Here is a 23,670-nt window from a genome sequence, read left to right on the forward strand (position 1 = left end):
CCATGGGGAGCTGAGGCAGAGGCTTTTTAGGGAGATGTCAGTCCCTGAGCCATCCTGACAATAGCAGGAAAATGATATTAGAGGAGCATATTGATTTTTCCCTGTAGGTGTCTGATCAGGATTTTGGTGTAGCCTTGTGAGCTGCAAAAAGCCTTGGTTCCCCTTTGGCCTTCTGTGACTGCTGTCCACATAGCCTGGGCTTTTTGTTCTTTCCTCCTCTCTCCAGTTCCTATAACCATGCTTCATATGGACTTCCACTTTGAGGCTTTCATGATACCACCACTTTATTCATTATCTTGGGCAATTTACCCTTGCCTCCAAAATTGAAGTTGTCATGTTGCAATGTAATTATTTGTTAAATTTCTCAAGATACCACATACTGTCAAGGGTAATGTTGAAGAAACTGTGGGGCTGCTTTTAGGAAGTAAAGAGGTGGACTCAAGTAGGACTGAATGAGAAAGCCTAATATAAGAGGAAATGGCAGTCATGCATAAAAAAAAAAACTAAAGGGAAGAGACCCTTTGAAGAGTGTGTGTTGGTTGCTGCAGATAAGCCTGGGGGTGGGGGTATTATTTATCATGTTATTTTTTCCCTTCCAACATGACTTAAAGGAATAACAATATACCTGAATTACCTAGTTCAGCACAGATATTTTACTGAAAGCAAGAAAGATAATTTACTCTTCAGTTTCTCAAATGATCAAAATCATCTGAAATATTTGTTAAGTATGCAGATTACCAGGCCTCTTGCCTTGAAATCCTAGTTTGTAAAGCCAGTGTTAATTGCCCAGGAATTTGTGTTTCAAGCTCCTGGTGAATCTGGTGCCTGCTAGTGTTCAAGAATCAATGATTTAGGTTAAAATATTATGAAAATGAATGTTTCTTTTCTTTTTCCAGTATCTGTTTTCTGCTTCCTTTTTATATCAATGAAACCTACAGATGAAGATGGTTATAAAAATTGTTCGTGTGACTAGATATGGCCAATGTCATGTGTACAACTTCCTGGTATTGTCTTTGAAGAGACAGACTGAGCCACTCTTCCGGCCCTGCCTTCATCTTGCTGCATGAATGGGATGTAGACATGGTGGGTGCACCATCATGAACCATGCAAATGAGGACCACACCGTTGTTTGAGGGAGCGACAAAATAGAGGGAGTCTGAGTCCCTGGACATTCTAGAGCCCTTTTACAAGAGAGAGAAAGAGCCATTATATCCAGTTCTTATATTTCAGATCTCTATCATATGCTATCAAGCTATATTTAAATAGCATAACATTTAATAAAATTGTAAAAAATAAAATAAAGCATGTAGTCTGGTGAAAATATAAGTTAATATATGACAATCAGAATAGAAACCAGAACATTTAAGTCATTTATACAAACTGGTCATTTATACAAAAATTAAGTAATTTATACAAAGTTATTTATACAAACTCGTTATCTCTAGGACACACACTTGGTTCCAAGTTTCTGTGAAGTAGAAGTAAAAAGGTATGTATAGTTAAAAGTATTTTCTCCAATTATAAGGGAAAGCTCGGCTATGACTTAAATCTAACACAATTTTTTCAGATGTTGCTAGTTGACATATGACAAATGTCATGACATATGACAAACTGCCATGACATATGCAGTGAACAGAGACCTCAGTAACTAATCTCAGTAATTATATTAAGGTTTCATAACCTTGTTTCTTGGTGTGTTCCTTAATAACAGAATCAAGATTATTACTATCCTGAAATCAGTGTGGTACAGATTTATGATGCTTGGGATTGATTTAAGTATAAAGTCTGACATTATAATAGCACTAGATTTCATTAAAGTATCAGAATCCCTCCTCTCTTTTCAAGTGAAATCTTTAGCAGAATGTCAATGTGTAAAACCAAGCTCCCTTGATTGACATGGGAGTGAGTTTGAAATCCACCACCTTGGCCTGCCTGTGTTCTTGAAACCCAACCATAGAATTCTAGAACACAATGGGGAAGGTCTTGATTTAGAGGGGTAGGTGCCTGCCTATGCCTATGCTTCAAACCATATGCCGTTAAGTATCACTCTCCTTCACATGGAGTTTGATAAGATTTGGACAGCAGACCATTCAAAATTGTGTTCACTGGCAAAATTCCATGCGTTTATATCGATTCTGAAAACTGGCAACAGCAAATTCCTCCCACGTTATGAAATGTTTAGACAGTCTCTGATGTATTTTGATGATTTTTTTTTATAGTAATATGGATTCTGGTTGCTTAGTGATTTAAATTGATAATTTACTGGCCAAAATAGATTGGTATAGTCCTGTCCTTCTGAATTAACTTAAGGACTTGAATTTCCTCATTAAAATTTTTAAACATCTGCCATGCTGGAAAAAACAGAGGCATATATGAAAAGAAGTCCTGGAACAGTGAAAAGGGAAAATGGAAAATTAATTCAGAGGATTTGGCATTGTTCTAAAGTAAAACTCGTTTTTTTAGATGGAAACTCTTAATGGAGCTAACAAGATTTTTAGGGAGTGATTTCTTGATTGGTCCCAGATTTTGGAAATCTTCATTCCAAATCTCTGTCTGAGGTATTTTTTAAAAACCATGGAAATAGAGCTGGTAGCTTAGTAACTAATACTGCTTTGGAGATTAACATTTTCAAGCAGGGCACCTTTGTTCGCAAGGAATATAGAATCTTCAAAAAAAAAAAAAAAACACTTGAAATTCAAAGCAGACATTTGGCTTATTATATTGGGTTAATTAAGGATAACAGGGAATGCAGACATCAGTAGAATTTTGTCACTTAAGAGTTTGTTTTGTTACAGAGAAGATAATATTGTTTCATAGGCTCATGATAAAGACTACATGGACAGAATTAATTTTGAAGATTCCTGAATAATTGTTTTACACACAGTCTTCAAACACAGAGTCTAGTTACTCAGTTTTTGAGTCACAGAGAAGCAGAACTTGAAAACACCTTATTCATTCCTGTATATATTTTTAGTGTGTGTGTGTTTGTGTGAGTGTATACAGTCATCATGTGTCTTAAAAAATATGACTTTGGAAGCCTTTTTTGTAGTAGCCTAGTTCTTGATGAAAGTGAAAGGATAGAGTGAGAAAGCTGGCTTAAAGCTTAACATTCAGAAAACTAAGATCATGGCATCTGGTCCCATCACTTCATGGGAAATAGATGGGGAGACAGTGGAAACAGTGGCTGATTATATTTTTTTGGGCTCCAAAATTACTGCAGATGGTGACTGCAGCCATGAAATTAAAAGACGCTTACTCCTTGGAAGGAAAGTTATGACCAGCCAGACATTACTTTGCCAACAAAGGTCCATCTGGTCAAGGCTATGGTTTTTCCAGTGGCCATGTATGGATGTGAGAGTTGGACTATAAAGAAAACTGAGTGCCGAAAAATTGATGCTTTTGAACTATGGTGTTGGAGAAGACTCTTAAGAGTCCCTTGGACTGCAAGGAGATCCAACCAGTCCATCCTAAAGGAGATCAGCCCTGGGTGTTCATTGGAAGGACTGATGCTGAAGCTGAAACTCCAGTACTTTGGTCACCTCATGCAAAGAGTTGACTCATTGGAAAAAGCCCTGATGCTGTGAGGGATTGGAGGCAGGAGGACAAGGGGACGACAGAGGATGAGATGGTTGGATGGCATCACCGACTCAATGGACATGAGTTTGAGTAAACTCAGGGAGTTGGTGATGGACAGGGAGGCCTGGTGTGCTGCGATTCATGGGGTCTCAAAGAGTCAGACACGACTGAGCAACTGAACTGAACTGAACTGAGACTATCCTTTGGCTCATCCCTGGCCCCATACATTTCTCCCGTCTTTTTTTTTTTTTTGGCTACATCACGCAACTTGCAGGATTAGCTTTTTAACTAGGGATTGAGCCTGGGTCCCCTGCAGTGTAAGCACAGAGTGCCAACCACTGGACTGCCAAGGAGTTCCCTATCTTAACACTTTTGCTTTGCAATACAATGATATTCATTGTGTAGATTTTGAAGCATTTTTATCTGCAAACTTGTGTCCAATCAGGCTAATTTCTGCCTCTGGCATCCAAAACAAAGTTAAATTGCCTGCACTCATTCCTTTGACTCTTTCTAGATGTGAATAGTCTCTTAACAGTGGGTTTGAAAGCAACAGTATGCCAACCAAATATGACAGTCCATTGTGCACGTTCTGTTCAACCATGATCAGGGACCCTTAGTTTGGTAGTTTGAAATCATTCCTGGTGATATTTACACCATGGACATCTATAACTGCTATAAATGGTGGGGAGTGGGGAGGTGAGTTAGTGGTTAAATGTTTACCAGGATACCATTAGTTTGAGGTATACCTGGGTGCTACCGAGTCTGCTCTTAAAAAAGGTGGGGATCGACTCTCTGCTTTCAGAGTCAACATTTGGTGGTGAATTTGGCTTATCAGATAGCAAAGGATGATTTCTCTTGAAAAGAAAGTGAAAGTGTTAGTTGCTCAGCTGTGTCTGACTCTGCAACCCCAGGGACTCTAGCCCACCAGGCTCCTCTATCCAGGAGATTTCCCAGGCAAGTATACTAGAGTGGGTTGCTATTTCCTTCTCTGAGGTATTCTTCCTTACCCAGGGATTGAACCCACATCTTCTCCATTGGCAGATGGATTCTTTATGGCTGAGCCACGAGGAAGCCCAATTAGTCAGGAATCTGCAGGTTAATAGACCAGTTTCTCCTCGTGGCAATAACAAGCACAGTAGAACAAGCTCGACTGCACAAATACATTTCAAGTCTCTGATGTTAATGTTGATGAAGACCAAAGGTAAGGGTTGGGGAAGAATCCTCTGTCTTTTGTGGGAGGAGCTATAAAGATGCATAACAGGTGGGATTCAAGAAGGGTTGGGGAATTGGGGCCACTACTGAGTCTACTAAGTTATGGAACAGTGGCTTAAAAAGATAGGTGTTTGTTTCACTACCACAAGAGAGTATAGAGGTACCTGATTCAGGATTGCATGGTAGTTTTACTCCATGAAGTCCTGGAGGACCCAGGCTCTTCCTATTTTCTGTCTTATTACTCTGCTTGGCATGTCCTCCATTGCCAAAAGTAAGGAGTCAACAACCTTTTTCTAGAAAGGGCCAGATACAAATATATTTAGGCTTTGTGGCTCATAAGGTCTCTATTGTAACCACTCAATGCTGCCATTGTAGTGTGAAAGCAGCCATAAATAGTAAGTAAACTTATGAATACGGTTGTATCCCGATACTTTTTTTAAAATGGATGCTAGCATTTGAATTTCAAAAGATTTTCATGTATTATGAAACACTATTCTTCTCTGAGTTTTTTTCAACATCTAAAAATGTAAAATTCATTCTTTGCTTGTTACTATGTAAAAATAGGCACCTGATTGAATTTGTCTCCAGGGCTGCAGTTTGCTGACCCCTGCCCCAGATCATCTAAAGTATTGAATGGTTGCTAATTAAGCATTACAGATTTATCAGTCAGCAGGAAGGTAGGGAGGAAGAAACAGGGAGCAAAGGGCATGTTCAGGCTGAATTTTAGGAAAGGTTGCCAAGAACTGCCATGTGATATTTCCCTTTGCATCTCATTGGCCAGATTTAATCACATGGCCATACATAGCTGCAAGGGAAGCTGGAATTAGCAGACTTCATGCTGATAAGTCAAATGCCTGGTAAAAATTGGAGGTTCTTTCTCTGTGGCAGAAGGGGAAAATAACACTACAGGACAACAAACAGGCTCTGATGGTTAGTGTACAGTGTGGAGGTGAAGAGGCAGAAAAACAATCATGTACTTACTACATGATTGAACATGATTACTCTGTCACTGAATTCTTTTTTTTTTAAATCATAGGAAAGAGGAATATCTTTTCTTTTTCACATTCTTTTCCATTATAGGTTATTATAAGGTATTAAATATACTCCCCTATACTCTACAGTAGATCCTTGTTTATCTATTTTATATACAATAGTGGAAAATACTTGAAATTTTTAAGTAGTAAAAAAAAATTTAATCAATAGACTTATTACTCATGTTTTGTGACTATCCACCATTGTCCAAGTCAGGTTCTTAAACCTTGAATCCCATCTAAGTTTGTTTGATTGTCAAGGTTTGTGAAACATGTATCAGATAACTGTGGTTGATTATAAAACATGGCTCATGTAGGAAATATTAATTGTTCGTGAGGTGTACCTCTCATCAGTCATGTCAAATATAACTAAAGTAAAAATCAAACTACTATGAGTTAAAAACAAACAAAAGCAATGTATCAATCTTTTCTATTACTAAAACCTGCCCTTTTGCAGCCCTAAAAACACTTCAGGGTAATTTATGACAGAAATAATAGCAGAAGTATTTGATGCCCACTTTGTTCCAACCTCTCAGCCCACATGGAATGAGTCCTAGTTGTGCTGGGCGTATCTGTGTATAGCAAGGGTCCTGCCTCAGGGGCTTCCCAAGCTTCATTCCACCTTTCTGCCTCAGGACTTCCTCCAATCAAAGCTGTCAACCTCAGGTCCATACAGGTACAGTCATAATGCAAGGCATTAGTAGTCCTTGGGCAAACTATAAATTACTGGGGGATAGGAATCTGTAGATGAATGTTCCACAATTCTAGACTTTGGATGAAATACTGTATTTTTTTTTTAATTGTTTTATTGAAGTATTGTTGATTTACAGTGTTGTGTTAGTTTCTGGTATACAGCAAAGTGATTCAATTCTATGTACACAGAGTAGTTTGTATCTGTTAATCCCAAACTCCCAATCCATCCCTCCCCTAACCTGACACCCTCTTGGCAACCACACATCTGTTCTGTATGTCAGTGTGTCTGTTTTCTGTTTCATAGATAAGCACATTTTTGTCACATTTTATATTCCACCTCTTGATGGGCATTTAGTTTGCTTCCATGTCTTGGCTATTGTGAGTAGTGCTGCTATGAACATAGGGGTATATGTATCTTTGTGAATTATAGTTTTGTCCAGATATATTAATATCTAGGATTGCTGGATCAAATGGCAATTCTGTTTTAAATTTTTTTGAGGAACTTCTATCCTGTTTTCCAGAGTGGCTGAACCAGTTTACATTCCTTCCAACAGTACAGGAAGTTTGTCTTTTCTCTAGCATTTGTTGTTTATAGACTTCTTAATGATGGCCATTCTGATTGGTTTGAAGTGATATGTCATTGTAGTTTCGATTTGCATTTCTCTAAGAATTAGCTTCCTTGGTGGCTCAGATGGGAAAAACATCTGCCTACAATGCAGGAGACTTGGGTTCAATTCCTGGGTCAGGCAGATCCTCTGGAGAAGGACATGGCAACCCACTCCAGTATTCTTGCCTGGGGAATTCCATAGACATAGGAGCCTGGTAGGTTACAGTCCACGGGGTTTCAAAAGAGTTGGACTCAACTGAGCTACTAACACACTGTATTAGACACTGTTGAATTAGCAATGTTGAACATCTTTTCATGTGCCTATTGGCCATCTTTATGTCTTCTTAGGAGATATATCTGCTTAAGTCTTCTGCTCATTTTTTGCTTGTGTTGTTTATTTTTTTGTTTGTGTTGATTTGTATGAGGTATTTGTACATTTTGGAAATTAAGCTCTTGCCAGATGCATCATTTTCAAATATTTTCTCCAAATCTGTAGGTTGTTTTGTTTATGGTGCTTTTTTTCCTCCCTCTATTGAAAGGACCTGGCAAAGCTGAATTTCTGCTGCTAATGACAGTGACCTCAGTTCTTCTCAATTCCTACTTCCTGGTCTTACTTCCTAGAAAAACTATCTGCATTTTCGTTCTCATCTCAGGCTTTCCTTTCAAGTCCAAACTAAACCCAGTAACTCAGTCTATTATAAATCTTTTGCAGTGATTTAATAAAAGTGTGAAAAGAAGTGATGCCAAAAGCAAAGGAGATTTTTAAAAAAGTGAAAAGAAGGGAAGCGAAAAGCAAAGGAGAAAAGGAAAGATAGTCCCATTTGAATGCAGAGTTCCAAAGAATAGCAAGGAGAGATAAGAGATCCTTCCTCAGTGATCAATGCAAAGAAATAGAGGAAAACAATAGAATGGGAATGATTAGAGATCTCTTCAAGATAATTAGAGATACCAAGGGAACATTTCATGCAAAGATGGGCTCAATAAAGGACAGAAATGGTAGGGACCTAACAGAAGCAGAAGATACTAAGAAGAGGTGGCTGATTCATATCAACGTATGACAAAACCCACTGAAATGTTGTGAAGTAATTAGCCTCCAACTAATAAAAAAAATTAAAAAAAATAAAAATAAAGAAGAGGTGGCAAGAATACACAGAAGAACTGTACAAAAAAGATCTTCACGACCCAGATAATCATGATGGTATGATCACTCACCTAGAGCCAGGCATCCTGGAATGTGAAGTCAAGTGGGCCTTCATAGCATTACTAAGAACAAAGCTAGTGGAGGTGATGGAATTCCAGTTGGTCTATTTCAAATCCTGGAAGATGATGCTGTGAGAGTGCTGCATTCAATATGCCAACAAATTTGGAAAACTCAGCAGTAGCCACAGGACTGGAAAAGGTCAGTTTTCATCCCAATCCCAAAGAAAGGCAATGCCAAAGAATGCTCAAACTACCACACAATTGCACTCATCTCACACGTTAGTAAAGTAATGCTCAAAATTCTCCACACCACGCTTCAGCAATATGTGAACCGTGAACTTCCAGATGTTCAAGCTGGTTTTTAGAAAAGGCAGAGGAACCAGAGATCAAATTGCCAACATCTGCTGGATCATCAAAGAAGCAAGAGAGTTCCAGAAAAACATCTGCTTCTGCTTTATTGACTATGCCAAAGCCTTTGACTGTGTGGATAACTATAAACTGTGGAAAATTCTTAAGGAGATGGGCATACCAGACCAACTGACCTGTCTCTTAAGAAACCTGTATGCAGGTCAGGAAGCAACAGTTAGAACTGGACATGGAACAATAGACTGGTTCCAAATAGGAAAGTAGTATGTCAAGGCTGTATATTGTCACCCTGCTTATTTAACTTATATGCAGAGTACATCATGGGAAATGCCAGGCTGGGTGAAGCACAAGCTGGAATCAAGATTTCCAGGAGAAATATCAATAACCTCAGATATGCAGATGACACCACCTTTATGGCAGAACATGAAGAAGAACTAATGAGCCTCTTGATGAAAGTGAAAGAGGAGAGTGAAAAAGTTGGCTTAAAGCTCAACATTCAGAAAACTAAGATCATGGCATCTGGTCCCATCACTTCATGGCAAATAGATGGGGAAACAGTGGAAACAGTGGCTGACTATATTTTTCTGGGCTCCAAAATCACTGCAGATGGTGATTGCAGCCATGAAATTAAGACACTTACTCCTTGGAAGGAAAGTTATGATCAACCTAGATAGCATATTAAAAAGCAGAGTGATTACTTTGTCAACAAAGGTCCATCTAGTCAAGGTTATGGTTTTCCCAGTGGTCATGTATGGATGTGAGAGTTGGACTATAGAGAAAGTTGAGTGCTGAAGAATTGATGCTTTTGAACTGTGGTGTTGGAGAAGACTCTTGAGAGTCCCTTGGACTGCAAGGAGATCCAACCAGTCCATCCTAAAGGAGATCAGCCCTGGGTGTTCATTGGAAGGACTAATGTTGAAGCTGAAACTCCAATATTTTGGCCAACTGATGGGAAGAGCTGACTCATTTGAAAAGACCCTAATGCTGGGAAAGATAAAGGGCAGGAGGAGAAGGGACGACAGAGGATGAGATGGTTGGATGGAATCACCGACTCAATGGACATGGGTTTGGGTGAACTCCGGGAGTTGGTAATGGACAAAGAGGCCTGGGATGCTGTGGTTCATGAGGTCTCAAAGAGTCGGACATGACTGAGTGACTGAACTGAACTGAATGAAAGTGTTTCTCATAGTTTCTGAACCTGAAAGATAGTGACAAATGTGTTTTTTTCAAAATAAATATCTGTCAGTATCATTTGTGGTTCTTCAGCTTTAGAACTCATGAGAATCTGTTGGAGGATTTGTTAAAACACAGATTACTGGGCCCTATTCCCATGATTCAGTAGGTTTGGGGTATCTGAGGTAGAGCTTAAGAATATGGATTTCTTTTTTTTTTTTTTGACAGGAAATAGCATTTATTGGTGAGCGTGATTAAGGAGGGAACAGAGCTGATGCTCATGAGTGCAGGGCCCTCCATTTGTCCAGGGAACCACGATTAGGGATGTATTTGACCCCACAGCCGTCCAGGATGAGTCGCTTTTCTGCCACCATGTTCTCAAATTCATCCGCATTGAACTTGGTAAATCCCCACTTCTTGGAGATGTGGATCTTCTGACGGCCAGGGAACTTGAACTTGGCCCAGCGGAGGGCTTTAATCACATGCTCCTTGTTCTGCAGCTTGGTGCGGATGGACATTATGACCTGGCCAATGTGGACCCTGGCCACTGTGCCCTGGGGCTTTCCAAAGGCACCGCGCATACCTGTCTGGAGTCTAGATTGAGAAACAGCAGGCCAGTCATGAATGCCCACTAGAAAGAGTTGTCTCCAAGGTCCCTTAGGGCTACCTGTACAGGCAACAGGTTGCATACACTACCAAGGAGGCTGCTGTTTGCAGCCATTGCACACTGGGCCCCCATGGGGAAAAGAGCACAGTCGGCTTAATTGGCTGCAAAGAAGAATATGGATTTCTAACCAGTTTCCAGGTGATGTTAATTCTGCTGTTTCTGGGACCACAGTCCTGAGAACCATTGCCTTAGAGTGTTTTAGCTAAGTATACCTAAGGTTCAAGCTACACCTTAAATGAAAATGAATGATGTCTTCATCAATTCAGGCTGCTATAATAAAATACCACAGATACAGTGGCTTATAAATGGCAGAAATTTACTTTTCACAGTTCAAGAGGCTGCAAGTCCAAGATCAGGATATCTGCATGATTAGATAAAATCCCTTTCCTAGGGTGCAGACTGTTCACTGTATCCTTACATTGTGGAGGGGCTAGGGAATTCAGTGGGCTCTCTCTCTCTTAAAATATTTTTTTTTTGAAACATAGTTGATTTACAATGTTGTGTTAGTTTTATGTATACAGCAGAGTGAGTCAGTTATGTACGTGTGTATGGGTTTCCCATGTTGAGCTAGTGGTAAAGAATCCACCTGCTAATGCAGGAGATGCAAGAGATGTGGGTTCAATCCCTGGGTCAGGAAGATCCCCTGGAGGAGGAAATGGCACCACACTCCAGTATTCTTCCCTGGAAAATTCCATGGGCAGAGGAGCCTGGCAGGCTACAATCCACGGGGCTGCAAAGAGTTGGACACAACTGAGTGCGCACACGCACATATGTACATGTGTATTCCTTTTCAAGGTTTTTTCCATTATAGGTTATTACATGCTATTGAGTGTAGCTCCCTTGCTATACAGTAGGTCCTTCTTAGTTATCTATTTTATACATGAAGTGAAGTGTTAGTTGCTCAGTTGTGTCCAACAGTTTGATTCCCCATGGACTGTATCCTGCCAGGCTCCTCTGCCCAAGGGATTCTCCAGGCAAAAATATTGCAGTGGGTAGCCAGTCCCTTCAAGAGATCTTCTTGACCCAGGAATCAAACCCTTGTCTCCTGTATTGTAGGCAGATTCTTTATAGTCTGAGCCACCAGATACTTATAGTAGTGGATACAGCGAGACCTCTTTTATAAAAGCACTCTTAACATTTTATGAGGGCTCCACCTTCATGATCTAATCATCCCCAAAGGCCTCACCTTCTAATAACACCATATTAGGCATTAAGACTCCAACATGTGAATTTTGGGAGGATGGACAGACCTTTGCAAATGGGAATGAGATACAATACCTGAGGACATGCTGGGACACAGGTGCAGAAACAACTCTCAGGAGAAAGAAATCAAAGGATAAAGGTAAAAAGGACAGGAGTATATTACACTAAAGTCGTGAATACAGACTCAAGAATCAGAAAATTTATATAAGCCTGAGCAGACAGGTCCATGACCAAATAGTAACCATCTGCGGAAGCTCACATGGAAGCAAATGGCATCAAAGAGGCCTCATTGTAGGGTTATGTCTCCAGCCTTTGGAGATCAAGGAGATCAGAAGCCAAGATCAGGAAAGCCACCATCAGAGAAGGTAGGACTGAAGTATTGTCTATGTGGTAACTGGGATCCTAAAAATCAGTGAGAGTGATGAGAGGGAGCTGGACCAGCTTCAACATTAGTATATGGCTGCCTTTCAATTATGATAGTGCCATCTCTTAGGCTCTTTCTTTCTTGCCTCCCTCTCTTTCTCTCCTTGTCTCCCTTCCTTCATTCAACATACAGTTGACGTACTACAGGCTACCTGAGCCTCCCGTGGCTACTCAGAGAATTAATTTGAACTGATCCTCACGTGTGTACTTCCTAACTCACCCTAATAGTCAGCATTCATTCACTTATTCATTCATACATGCATATTTACTATGAATAAGTGCCTCCTATACAGATGCCACTATTGAATACTGCAAATGCATTGTCCTAGACTTGAGTCTCTTGGGGATTATGTTATCTGCCCACTTTATAGAGTGTGAAATAAGACTTTTCATCATGATGAATCCTGATTTATTAGGCATCCCCAAAGACCTTTGCCCAATTTTGCTGTCTTCTTCCATTTCTTTAAACTAAAATAAAGCTGAATTGCATTGAACTAGTTGCTTGTGCATGCTTTCCTTTTGAAATTGAGAAACAGTCTGGTCTCAGGTAGCTGTGACTTTGAACCCCAACCTTGGCATTTAGGATGGCCTTGGGGGTGGAACTCCACCTGCTGCACCCTGTCTTCCTTATTCATTAAAACAAACTGCAGACATCTCATAGGGATGTTTTAAGAACAAAATGGTACCTGTCTGTCTCTGCCTGATTTATTTCACTCAGTGTGATAATCTCTAGATTCATCCATGTTGTGCTGCAAATGGCATTATTGCATTCATTTTTATGGCTGAGTAGTATTCTTTTGTGTATTTGTGCTCCATCTATCACTTATATGTGGAATCTGAAAAAAAAAACCTGTGCAAAGAACTTATTTGCAAAATAGGAAAAGATTCATGGACTTAGAAAACAAACTTATGATTACTAAAGGGGAAAGGTGAAGGGGAGGGATAAATTAGCAGGTTGGGATTAACGTAAATCACTGCTGCTGCTGCTGCTGCTAAGTCGCTTCAGTTGTGTCTGACTCTGTGCAGTCCCATAGGCTGCAGTCCACCAGGCTCTCCCGTCCCTGGAATTCTCCAGGCAAGAACACTGGAGTGGGTTGCCATTTCCTTCTTCAATGCATGAAAGTGAAAAGTGAAAGTGAAGTCGCTCAGTCGTGCCCGACTCTTAGCGACCCCATGGACGGCAGCCCACCAGGCTCCTCCATCCATGGGATTTTCCAGGCAAGAGTACTGGATTGGGGTGCCATTGCCTTCTCCAATATATGCACTACTATATATAAAATAGATAATCGACAAGGACCTACTGTATAGCACAGGGAACTCTACTGAATATTTTGTAATAACCTATATGGGAAAAGAATCTGAAAAATAGATATATGTATATGTACAACTGAATCTCTTTGCAGTACACTTGAAACTAATACAACATAGTAAATCAACTATACTCCATAATAAAATAAAAATTTAAAAAGGAAAAGAACAAAATGATGTGATGCATATTTTATAATTATTTGTAATTATACTTTTTAATAATATTTTATAAATAGTATATTTCATCATAGTTTATAGTTATTTATAATTATAATTCCTTTTATAATTATAATTATTCATAATATTTATAATCATATATTATAATAGCTGATGTATATTGTAGCAGAGCACCTCACAAGCAGGACAGAACCCCTGGATAAATGTGTCTTAAAAAATGGGGTTTTGCACTGTCTCGCTTCAGAAGTCCTGCATTAGGAGGCCAACCTCCTTCAGTCTTAACTCTTCACCAGGCTCTGGGTGCTGTGTTTCACTCTCTGCTTGTTTTCTCATGGTTGCAAGATACCTGCCCCTGCAGGATCCACAGAAATACAAGGGGAAGGGACCGTGGGTGAGAGAAATGTCCTCACAGGCCTGGCTCTTTTTATCAGGGAGTGAATGTTATCATGAAGAGCCTCTCGGCGGAGTCTTCTGAAGTCTCATCTACTGGCAAGTGAAGCTGGTAACTTGAACAACTGGCATTTTCAAATTATCATGCATTGAGAGAGGATGACCAGTGGAATAGGAGGAGAGGAATAGCTTTTGCTCAACATCCTACAATATCTGCCACCTACAGTGAAATAAAAATAGATTTGTCTTATAGATTTTCTGAGGAGTAATTTTTAATTGATGTGTTCAAAGTGCCTCTCTCCTCACTTGTTTTAATGCCCCTCCACAAGCCTTATCTCACCAGTGGAAAGTTCAACACTGAGTGGGCTTACTGTGCCCATGACATCATAGGAAATTAAGTACAAACACCTTCCTTTTTGATAGGAATCCTGTTAAAATCTAGCAGCCTTTGGAAAATTTTACTTCTTTGATAGTAGTAGTTTATGGTTTCCTTTTCATTAGTGCAAAATTTGTAATTCAAGAATTCAATAAGCGCTTATGTACAAAGCATGCTGATGGCAACTTGAAGGACATTCAGAAGGAAAAGAAGACAATGTTGGGTCTTCAAGAAGCTTACTGTCTAGTGGAGACAAGGAAAGGAGGAGCAGAGTGTGCAGAGTCAGGGTAATATGCATAAAGATGAGACGTATATGGGGACGGAAGTAAATCTAGTAAAGATTCGAACCTTGGCTCAGACATCTTCCTTATCCCTAGAATACCACGCTTCCTCAAAGGAAGATGATAGTAACTGTGGCTTATATACTGCTTCCTGGATTTCATCTCTGGCCATCAACACTGCTCCTCAGCAAATTAGGAGAGATATCAATGCAGCAGAAGGATGGTCATGCCGTTGAAACAGTTTCTAGACTGAAAAATAAAGTCGAGTCCAAAGTTCAACTGTCCAGAATTATGTTGTATGTAATTGAAAGTTGGAGAAGTGTTTTATTTACCTTTCTGTTTTGTTCTAAAATGTGATTACTGCTATTATGTTCCATGACAAAAAAAAGAATGGTTCTGATCCCATGGTCACTGAATTAGATCTGATTCTAAAACATGACTCATGTTATAAAGGTTATATTCCCAGGAGGATTTCATGACATTTGAAAAACAAAACCCTGAGAGAAAGAGAGAACAAAAAAGATATATGGAAGCTAGTAACTCAGTGGTTAAGGAAGTAAAAAAAAAAAAAAAAACAACAACAAAAACCTTAAAACTGAAAATTTCAAAATTATAAATTCATTTCAAAATCATATTATTAAGAATCGTATCATCTCTTGACTTTTAAAAATCTTCAACCTCCTGGCCCTCATCTCTGTCTACCAAGATTTCTATGTATTCAAATTGATGACTACTATGCCTAATGATTCCTTTCACACAGCATATTATTTAGATAAGTTTATTTGATTGTTTTTTGGCTCTACCATGTCTTAGTTGCAGCATGTGGGATCTTTCACTTGTGGCAAACGAACTCTTAGTTGAGGCATGTGGAATCTAGTTCCTTGGCCAGGGATCAAATCTGGGCTCCCTGCACTGGAAGTGTGGAGTCTTAGCCACTGGACCAACAGGGAAATCATTTGCTCTGAGTCTGATACAGAGTGTAGTGTAATAGTCAGAGTATTGAAGCTGACATGTGTTCCAGAATTGAATAAAATACCACTAATGTATTTAAAAAGTTTGGGTGGGGAGAGGGAAGTGGTCAAAAATATTCCAGACCATGGTATTTGATTGAATTAACTCCCCTCAGCTTAGAACAAAAAATGTTAAAGATGGCTTCTATTGAAAGTTGAATCATAAATTTAGCATAGCATTTTCATGGAAAATGTTTTTTAAAGCTTCTCAACATTTGTTTGTATTTATTCTTAAAATTATGCACTACTTTCTTTTTCTTCTTAACAATTAAATGTAGCTCTAAGCATCCTTTGTGTTCATGTTCAGGAGCTTACAGGAATTAGCAGTTATTCATAGATTCACGTCTTTAGTTAATTTTTAATGAAGTATGCTCACAAGTTTGAACTATTTGGCATTCAGGATGAAAGGCATGGTTTCAAGGTCTATAGAAAATGCTAGATTTTCATAATCAATTTTTAGGGGTAAAACTCCAGTATGGACCCGTGGTGTCAACAATGCAGTGCCCAGTACCCACAGTAGTTGAATGTCAGATTCTTTTCCTAAAATCTAAGCTATTTAGTCTGATTTAAGACCATCTGTGGGACATCAGATGTCTAGTTCACATGGGGCTACATGAAGCCCAGTTCAGTTGCTAATTAGTCTTCTCTCAACTGAAAAAGAAATTTCTTCAGGATTGAATTCAGCCAGGGCTTCCTTGGTACACATTAAAATCCCTAGCATGGAGACAGTGCTCAGGAAATGGCTAATCTTTAAGGAAAGCAGGCCAAACAGATATTAGAATCCAAGTCCTTAGGATAAGTTCAGACCTTGTGTTCCTTTTGATGGAAAATTTCATATGAAAAATTTGCTCAGTGGAGTACATTTTCTAGGCATTAACACACTTTTGTAAACAAATCCATCACTAGAAAACTTCTAAATGACTCAAACTGTGCTTGTAAACAATCTTTGAAATTCACATGGGCTTAATAAATAATGAAAAAATTCACTTTAAGTTTTGCCAATTTCCAAATATTTGCCAAAAGTCAGACAACTTTTGATTGAGACAAAACAACCTACATATATCCACATGTAACAAGCTAAAATATGATATAAATGTGTAATGACTATATTTAGAAATTATAATTATTTCATGTAGTCTACTCAGCTTTTGTTTACCCATCACAAACACTTTCCTGTGAAATATGGCTTATATATTTTCAAATTCTTTCTCTCATGTACAGTAGGCACTAAAATATTTGCTTGTGGTATGTCTCATTGCCTTGTAATTTTGAAAAGTATTTTCAGATGTCAATCTGAAATGTGATAACTTACCATAAGGATTTCATGAAATGTGTTTTATTCTTCCAGAAGGCCAATGCAGATTTGTAAAATAAATATTTGTTGAAAATATTATCCTTCATGCAAGGCTCAATGACTTCAAAAGAGAGCGAGAATATATAGCCTTAATCAATGTATTACATCACGTAAAGATGTTGAAGTTCAACAAAAGAATACAATCCAAGCTTGTCCTCAGGGCAGCAGTGGAAACGCAGACATAGAGAACAGACTTGTGGACACAGTGGGAGAGGGTGGGATGAAAGGAGAGTGTGGGACAAATGGAGAGAGTAGCAATGAAACATGTACATTACCATGTGAAAAATTAGAAAGCCAGTGGAAATTTGCCATGTGATGCAGGCAGCTCAAATCTAGTGCTCTATGACAACCTAGAGAGGTGGGGTAGGGTGGGAGGAGGGAGGGAGATTCAAGAGGAAGGGTGATGTATATCCCTGTGACTGATTCATGTTGATATATGGCAGAAACTAACGCAATATTGTAAAGTAATTATCCTTCAATTAAAAAAATAACTTTAAATTAAAAAAAAAAGAATATAATCCAAACTTGAAAGAATCTTCAATGTCAATCTGGTCCAGTCATAATCTACTATATAAGTCTCACACCAGCATCTCTTGAAAGTAATTTTCTAGGCTCTATAGGGACATTCCCAGAGACAAGGAACATAGTACTTTATCCTATTTCGGACAACTATTGATATACTTTTAGAAAGTTTGTTCTTAAAGTGTGAGTCAAAAACTGCCTCTCTGAATCTTCTTATCATTGGTCAACTCTTCTGTTTTCTAAACCATGTAGAATGAGGCTTCTTTTTTTTAATGTGACAGTTCTTTAAATGTCTCAGTAGAGCTATTACAGTTTTAAGAGCTCCTCTTCTTTGGAATTAACATTTTTACTTTTTCCTTCCTTTTTTCATTTTTCCTTCCTTTTCTTTTTCTCTCCTTTCCTCTTATCCTTTCCCCCATTTCCTTCCTTCCTCCTTCTCTCCCTCCCTCCTTTTTCTACCATGTTGTAATTGTGGATGAGAGGGGTAGACATGATGTTCTTCCACCAAGGAGTCATGCTAAATGTTTAACAGTTAAATAGTCTGCTGAGAGAGCCCCCAGAGTGGGAGGTCAGGTGAGCCTCTGCAGAGGGGATGACACCAAGTTAGAGATTAACTGGTAGGAAAGCCTGCCAAGTGGAACCCGTCATGAGAGAGAGATGTTTCAAGTAGAGAAAGCAGCAGCATATGTGTGGCCCTGGAGGAACCCTTCTCTTCCTCAGGAGGACTCATTTATATAGTGCTTTCCATCATGGTTGCTTCCTTTGGATCTGTTCCAATCTGGCAACACGTTAGGACGTTGATGTGTTGATTTGTGAAAATGGAATCCAATGAGCACAGACATAGTTGACCTTATTTCTACACATATTTGAGGATAATAAAGACATTGTACTAGGTTGGATTTTAACAGTGTTGGTTGTTAAGAAGTGAGTTAGGACATTATAGGGAGGAAGAAATATGGTGGAAAGGCAAGCAGAAAATGACGATACTGAAAATGGAGCTGGTAATTGTTGTTAAAAGGATGAGAAGCATGGAAGAAAATGAATTAGGTGCCTCTTATATGTGTGAACTGAATTGGTGTGATCAGCATGGCTTTGAGAATTAAAAGAAATGCAGCAATCCCTGTCATTGGTGTGAGATTTGTTATTAAAAATCTATCCTAAACTGCTACATCTATGCAAAGAAAAAGAAAAAGATACATTTTCCTCACATTAAAAATCACTTATTAATACATTGGTACATTGTAAATCTCCATGTCTTTTTTTTTTTTAATCTTTTTATCCATCTTCTTGATTATCTTACTTAATCTTTTTCTTTTTTTTTTACCAGGGGCTTCCCTGGTAGTTCAGTCGGTAAACAGTCTGCCTGCAATGCAGGAGACCCACATTTGATCCCTGGGTCAGGAAGATCCCCTGGAGAAGGGAATGACGACCCACTCCAGTACTCTTGCCTGGAGAATTCCATGGACAGAGGAGCCTGATAAGCTTCTCTTTGTCCATGGGGTCACAAAGAATCGGACGTGACTGACACCTCACTTCACGTGTTCAATGGAATCTGTACTTTTCCCCCCAAGCAACTAGTCAAACTATTCTCTTCTTTGACAATTTTATTTTTCTTAAACCCTGAATTGTTGTACTATTATGGGGCAAAATTCAGAGCAAAAATATGTTTTCAGTTAAGTGTTAAAAATTCTTCTTTTTGGGGGGGGGGATTTTTTTTTCTTAAAAAGTTTAAAATGTTTCCTGTACCAATAAAAGCATATGAACAGGAACACGTATCTTCTCAGTTGTGGAGCACAGTTCTAATCTCATGCAAATCTGAATGAATGATGTAGCCCTTGGGATCCCCCATCCAGCTCCAATGTCCTGTGATACTCACGTGCACCCTTCTCTCCAGATACCCAATCCTGCTCTTTGTTCATGGCCCAGCCTTCTGGACCTTGTGTGAAAACTGTCCTCTCCACTTTCAGTTCCCTTTTAAATTTCCCTGGCCCTTATAAACCTGTCAAAATTGTTGTCGTTTTTATGGTTGATTAGTCTCTTTTCACATTTAGGATCCTTGATGGCGCACCACTATGTTGGTGTGTCTTAATAAAAGACACCCACTTGCCGGGAGGAGACAGAAAGGCCCCAGGCTGAGCAGCTGTAGCTGGTCTCCCACTGACACATGGGAGCACTGGGCCCTTATTAGGTGAAAGACACAGTGACCGTAACTTTCTCATTCTTGTGGTCAAGGGAATTTCCCAGACCGAGGCAGGCAGAGACGAGGTCCTGGCCTCTCCTGGCCAGATGACTGGCCTGAGACAGTCTGGAAAATGGAAAACTGCCCCCATAAAAACAACTGAAGCCACCCCTATTGTGCACTACTGGCTCCGAGGTTGTGCTCACCCCCGTGTACTTTGCTTCTAGTGAACACTGTCTCCATTTAACAATATTTTAAAAAACTTTTAATTGGAGGATAATTGCTTTAAGTGCTTTGTTGGTTTCTGCCATACTGCTGCTAAGTCACTTCAGTCATGTCTGACTCTGTGTGACCCCATCCCTGGGATTCTCCAGGCAAGAACACTGGAGTGGGTTGCCATTTCCTTCTCCAATGGGTTTCTGCCATACAACAATGCCAATCAGCCATAAGTATACATATATCTGGGCTTCCCAGGTGGAACTAGTGGTAAAGAACCCATCTGCAAATGCAGGAGATGTAGGAGACCCGGGTTTGACACCTGGGTTGGGATGATCCCCTGGAGGAGGGTGGCAGCTCACTTCAGTATTCTTGCCTGTAGAATTCCATAGACAGAGGAGCCTGGCGGGCTACAGTCCATAGGGTTTCGGAGTCAGACACAACTGAAGCAACTTAGCATGTATGCATGCATATATTCCCTCCCTCTTTAGTCTCCCCCCCAACCCGATCCCACCCCTCTAGGCGGTCACAGAATGTTCGGCTGGCTCCCTGTGTTATATAGCAGCTTCCCACTAGCTGTCTGTTTTACACAATGAAATGTATATATGTCAATGGTACTCACAATCTTAGTCTCTTTGTTGAATTCTTTCTTCAAAGAAGACAAGGACCGAGGTCCTCCTTCCTGCCATGCTACCACCAGAATCCCTTCAACAGACAAATTGCAAATAGGCACCCCTTTCGGACATGCAAATTAGAAGAAGGAATCTCTTCATCTTGTGGGCAGATTTCAGTCCCCACTTGCACTTTGGCTGGGGGCTGACCTGTCCAACTGCACATCATTGTACAACTGTGCTCATAACATCCAGCACTTAGATAACTAGTAATAGATCCTCAAGTAATAGTGGCATTTATTTCCATTGTTCTTTGAATATACAAGATTTTTTTAATCATAGAGAAAAAAATGCTATTAAGATCTTTCTTTTATTCCCCCTAAAGCACAAGATCATCCTGACAATGTAGTATCCATATCTCTGGCCAAATAAGAGCAGAAAAGTGCAGAACAGAGGATGCAACAAGCAGATAACTTAGTGAGTAGGACTGTCATTGAAACTGTGGTCACAACGAAAGCAACCTCAAATGGTTTGACTCTTTCTTGGCCTGAGTAAGTTATGGATTAAGAGTTTAATTTTTTCAGAGTCTGTTCTCAGGATCGCACGAGCTTGTTTTTATACATTTCATTTCATTTCATATTTTTCTTGGCTGCTGTGTCAAAGTTGTAACATTTCACACTAGGGTATGTTGCCAAGATGGGATTCTACACGTTGGTCATGTGGTGTGTGCTGTGTTTGGAGCAGCTGCACGATCCTGTCACAGACACTGAAGAAAGACTACATCCTTTGGCTGGGTTTCCTAAGCTCCTGGAATTTAAAATCTTAGCCAGTAGCTAGGGGCAAGTCATCCATGCTTATTATGCTACTCTAGGTTTTCCTGAACACTGTCTCGTTTTTTAAGTTTCATCAGTTGTCTCTTTCTGCCATATACAGGTTAGCATCCACAAAAAGCATTGCAGATGATCAGGTGCTGTTGCGATGCCTCTTACCCTGTCTGTGGTGCAGTTATTTTTAGTTCCCTCCTTCATTCCTCATTATGACTAAGAGGGCAAACGGACTGCCAGTGTTGCCTGACTGTGCTCATAGTTCCTACCACCTACTTCTGAATCAGCCTTTCCTGTCTTCATCACACTGGGTTATGCCTGCCAAATTTATTTTAGTGGAGAAATTATTTAGTAGGTTGATGTTAGATGAACTAGTTTATCATGACTCTGGGGGCTAGACCGAGACAGTGTACATGAATGCTCAGTCCCTTGGTTGTGCCTGACTCTTTTGAGATTCTATGAACTAGGCTGAGAGGCTCCTTTGTCTATGAGATTTTCCAGGCAGGAATACTGGAACAGATTGCCATGCCCTCCTCCAGGGGATCTTCCTGTCCCAGGGATCAAACCTGCGTCTCCTGTGTTTCCTGTCTTGCAGGCAGATTCTTTACCCACTGACCCACCAGGGAAGCCCAGATGGAGACTGGGGTGGGTAGCCATTCCCTTCTCCAGGGGATCTTCCTGACCAAGGGATCAAACCCGGGCCTTCTGCAAATTGCAGGCAGATTCTTTACTGTCTGAGCCACCAGGACCAAACCCACACTGAAACTAAATCTGACTATAATTCAGAGAAGCAAAAATAATTCAATTGACTTGGATTCTCTTCTTTTATGTATCATTTCTGGGGACATGGAAATTCCCCAGCAATTACTCTCCTTTTGTGCAAATCATTTTGTAAAATAAGTAGTTTTAGAAAATGTATGCTATATAGTAACTGTTCTGAATGGGTGAAAATATGGGCTTCCCTTGCAGTCGAGTGGTTAAGACTCCCAGCTCCCAATGCAGGGAGCACCGGTTCAGTCCCTGCTTAGAGAATATCATGGCATATTTATGGACCCACGCTAAATAGAGACTCTTGAGAATTAACAGAAAAAGGTGTGAATTTCCATGATCAGGTTCATGCTGGTTAAATCTTCACAGAGACGTATACTAGATTGGGTCACTTTTTTTACTCTTCCTGGACATCCATGGATTTTTCTTGCCATCAGCACCATTGCCTTCACATAAACTGTTATTGGTCATAATTCATGGCATTTTCCTCTTTATTGGTTAAGGCCATAATTTGGTCTACACATTAGAAATTCCCATGGGAACTTACATTTGAGATCACATAATGAGCCTCAGAGGGCTTCCATCATAGCTCATCAGTAAAGAATCCGCCTGTAACGAAGGAGATGAGGGTTTGATCCCTGGGTTGGGAAGATTCATCTCCTGGAGAAAGAAATGGTAACCCACTCCTGTTTTCTTGCCTGGGAAATCCCAGGGACAGAGGAGACTAGGAGGGCTACAGGCCAGGGGGTTGTAAAAGAATTGGACAAGACTTAATGACTAAACAACTACAATGAGCCTCAGACTATTATTTATGTTTGGCCTGATAAGTGCCTTTATATTGCTCCCAATCTTTATTAGCAAGTGGTGAAACTTTTGTTCCCTCAGTGTCAGTCAATAAATTTGCTGTTTCTTGATGAGGCTGTATTTAGGGCACATCAAAGCCGTATGCACAGTTAGCCCTGTATTTTGTCTACTGCAAACATGCATTCCATTCATGTCTTGATGGACATTTGGGAAGTTCCCAGCTGGAGGCTGCAGGCAGATTTTTTACTGATGAGCCACGAGGGAAGCCCTCTGAGGGTCAATATTTGATGCATAACGTTGCCTTGGACATTTGAGTACAAGTCTTTGTGTGGACGTTTGTCTTCATTTCCTTTGAGTAATTCCTAAGAAGGCTATAGCTGAGAGATGTATCATAATACTTCACATAATAAAAAATAATAATCTTATACAAGGTTGTTGTGACTTTGTTAGATTAACATTTGTGAGGGAGAGTCCCAGGCAGCAGGATATAAGCTGGTTCAACAAGAAACCACAAGGAACTTGAAATAGAGAGCTTTATTACTCACAATACCTGGAGCAAGAACAGGGCACACCTATTGATCACATAGGGAGGTCAAGGCAGGGTGAAGGCAGATAACTAGGCAGGAACTGGGGCACATGCCTATATTAGGGTACCTGGATGGAGTGCTCTGGGGTTCCTGGGCTAAGATTAGATAGATC

At 39.9% G+C, this 23,670-nt stretch overlaps 1 protein-coding gene and 1 non-coding gene across 2 annotated transcripts; both read right to left on the bottom strand.

The window, feature by feature from the left end:
- Positions 1-10,067: 10,067 nt before the first annotated feature.
- Positions 10,068-10,547, bottom strand: LOC122422707 (60S ribosomal protein L10-like). The gene has a single exon (XM_043439325.1). The coding sequence runs from the start codon at positions 10,545-10,547 to the stop codon at positions 10,137-10,139; it is 411 nt and encodes a 136-aa protein (XP_043295260.1). The 3' UTR covers positions 10,068-10,136.
- LOC122422989 lies at positions 10,498-10,632 on the bottom strand. Its single transcript, XR_006264067.1, has one exon. It is a non-coding gene; the product is annotated as a small nucleolar RNA SNORA70 (small nucleolar RNA).
- Between the last annotated feature and the right edge of the window lie 13,038 nt (positions 10,633-23,670).

The sequence above is a fragment of the Cervus canadensis genome, chromosome 20 (assembly GCF_019320065.1).
Source record: "Cervus canadensis isolate Bull #8, Minnesota chromosome 20, ASM1932006v1, whole genome shotgun sequence".
NCBI classification, from domain to species: domain Eukaryota; kingdom Metazoa; phylum Chordata; class Mammalia; order Artiodactyla; family Cervidae; genus Cervus; species Cervus canadensis.

Excerpts from the sequence above, each read along its gene's own strand:
- LOC122422707 (XM_043439325.1), bottom strand. The coding sequence starts at position 10,547 with ATGCAACCTGTTGCCTGTACAGGTAGCCCTAAGGGACCTTGGAGACAA.